The sequence below is a fragment of the Plasmodium reichenowi genome, chromosome 7, assembly GCF_001601855.1.
Source record: "Plasmodium reichenowi strain SY57 chromosome 7, whole genome shotgun sequence".
In the NCBI taxonomy this organism is placed as follows: Eukaryota; Apicomplexa; class Aconoidasida; order Haemosporida; family Plasmodiidae; genus Plasmodium; species Plasmodium reichenowi.
Genome location: NC_033652.1, coordinates 340,025 through 342,275, shown reverse-complemented (window position 1 = coordinate 342,275; position 2,251 = coordinate 340,025). Strand labels below are relative to the sequence as shown.

Sequence of the window (2,251 nt, the reverse complement as noted above, 5' to 3'; positions counted from 1 at the left end):
TTTTTTTTTTTTTTTTTTTTTTTTTTTTTTTTTTTTTATGTACATATTTTAAATTTTTTTTAAAAAAAAAAAAAAAAAAAAAAAAAAAAAAAAAAAAAAAAAAAAATATATTTTCATATATTATATATTTAAATTTTTTTTTTTTTTTTTTTTTTTTTTTTTTTTTAAAATGTATATATATATATATAAAATAGTACACTTCAATGGATTACGAAGAAATAATATGTGTGCATTTAAACTTAAAATTTATAATTTTGAAGAATATAGAAAAGGATGATAATTGCTTATGTGATGATTTTGTTATAAACTTACCAGATTTGAATGATATTGATTCATCTAATAGTTCTAAGGGATATTTCATAAAAAAATTTCATGGGCTTTTAAAAAAACGAAAGAAAAATGAATATGAATGTGTTATAAGCGGTACTTTAAATGAGATAGCTAATTTTTTGTATGAGCATATTGAATTATTTATTGAAATAAAAAAAGAAGAAAAAAGGACGAAAGAAAATGTGGATGATTATGTAGATAATGTACAAGCTATACAGAGGAATGAAAAACAAAATAACGAGGAGAATAAAAGAAGAGATTATCAAAATATTGATGATGATAATAAAAGAAGAAATTATCATAATATTGATGATGATACGATAAATTACGATAACTATCATAGTGATAATAATGATAACTATTGTAATGATAATTATACTTGTGAAGAAGTGTTAAAAAGGAAAAATAAAAATTTATCTTCTTATGAAGAGAAAAAGTTGGATAAGAATAAAATTCATTTACTAAAAAGTGTAGATATGCATGATAATTTAAATTTTGACAAAGAAAGTATTTATTTCAAATGTTTATTTAGTGATTTAATAAATGATTTCGAATATATACAAAACAAAAAATATGAAAATATAAGTAATTTTTATATAAGTTCTGATTTGATATTTTCTATATGTTTAAAATTAGAAGAACATTTAATTGAAAAAGAAGATTTACAAAAAATAAATTTAAAGAATGATAATAATATTCATATGAAATTAGAAAAGTATGATCATAAATATAAACATGTGTTAAATTTATTTCATATGAATAGTATATTTTATTTATATGTCAATTTTAATCAATATAATAAGCAGTTTTTTGTAGATAATGATATAGAAGTAGTCATAGGAGAAACCGTACAAAATGTAAGTGAAAAAGTAAGAATGGGTGATGATGATTCAAGGGGAGATATCCAAATAGGTTTAAGAGATCAGAATATGATTAATAATATGAACGAAAAAAAAGAATTTTTATATAGAGAAAATAAAGAGGAACAATATGATGATGTAAGTGACAGTATGAATAATATGAATAATATGAATAATGTGAATAATGTGAATAATGTGAACAATATGAATAATGTGAATAATATGAATAATGTGAACAATATTAATAATACGCATAATATTAAGAATGATAAATTATACCATGGTAACCACCATTTTAACACGGGCTGTCATTTTAGTTTAATATTAGTCGATAATATAAAAGAGATAGCTGATTATTTTTATATTAATAACTTTTGCCTACATTTTAACGGCATCAAATTATATGTTGATAAAAAAGGTATTTTTGCCTTTGATCATATGAAAAATAAAAGTGAAGTTAAAGATCAATGGGTGTTTTATAAAGACTCGAAAAAAATAACATATAATTTAAATACGATAAGTTCAATTAATAATAATGATAAACAAATAAATATTAGAGCTAGTATCATTTCAATATTTTTAAATACATGTACAAGTATAAATAACGGTATTCATTCGTTTGGTTATAGCTCTGGTAGTATAATTCATGATAATTATAACATAGATGAATCTTATTATAACAATGATACTTTATATAAGGATATAATGAATGATGCTGTATCTCCTATTGTTGTAAATAATGATATTACGACATCGAAAATGAATAATTTCACGTATAATATGTTACATAATGTTATGCCACATACTATATGTAACACGACGTGCAATTTTTTTGTATCTGTAAATAATTGTCACATACTAGAGCTTAGCAATATATATGCAGAGAAAAGAAAAAAACATGAAAGTGAATTTTATTTAAAAATGGAATCCGATTTGTTTGATGAGAAGTTTAAATCGGAGTTGTATTTGTTTCGCGAGAACGCAAAGGTGCTCCAACTAGCCAAAAAAAAAAAAAAAAAAAAAAAAAAAAAAAAAAAAAAAAAAAAAAAAAAAAAAAAAAT

At 20.8% G+C, this 2,251-nt stretch overlaps 1 protein-coding gene across 1 annotated transcript in view; it reads left to right on the top strand.

The window, feature by feature from the left end:
• Window positions 1-203: 203 nt before the first annotated feature.
• Window positions 204-2,251, top strand: part of PRSY57_0707600 (Cg7 protein) — a gene marked incomplete at both ends in the record, with an annotated part of 4,389 nt that continues 2,341 nt past the window's right edge. The window contains one exon of the mRNA XM_012906737.2: window positions 204-2,177. Coding sequence (XP_012762191.2) covers window positions 204-2,177 — 1,974 coding nt within the window. The remainder of the gene's footprint in view (window positions 2,178-2,251) is intronic.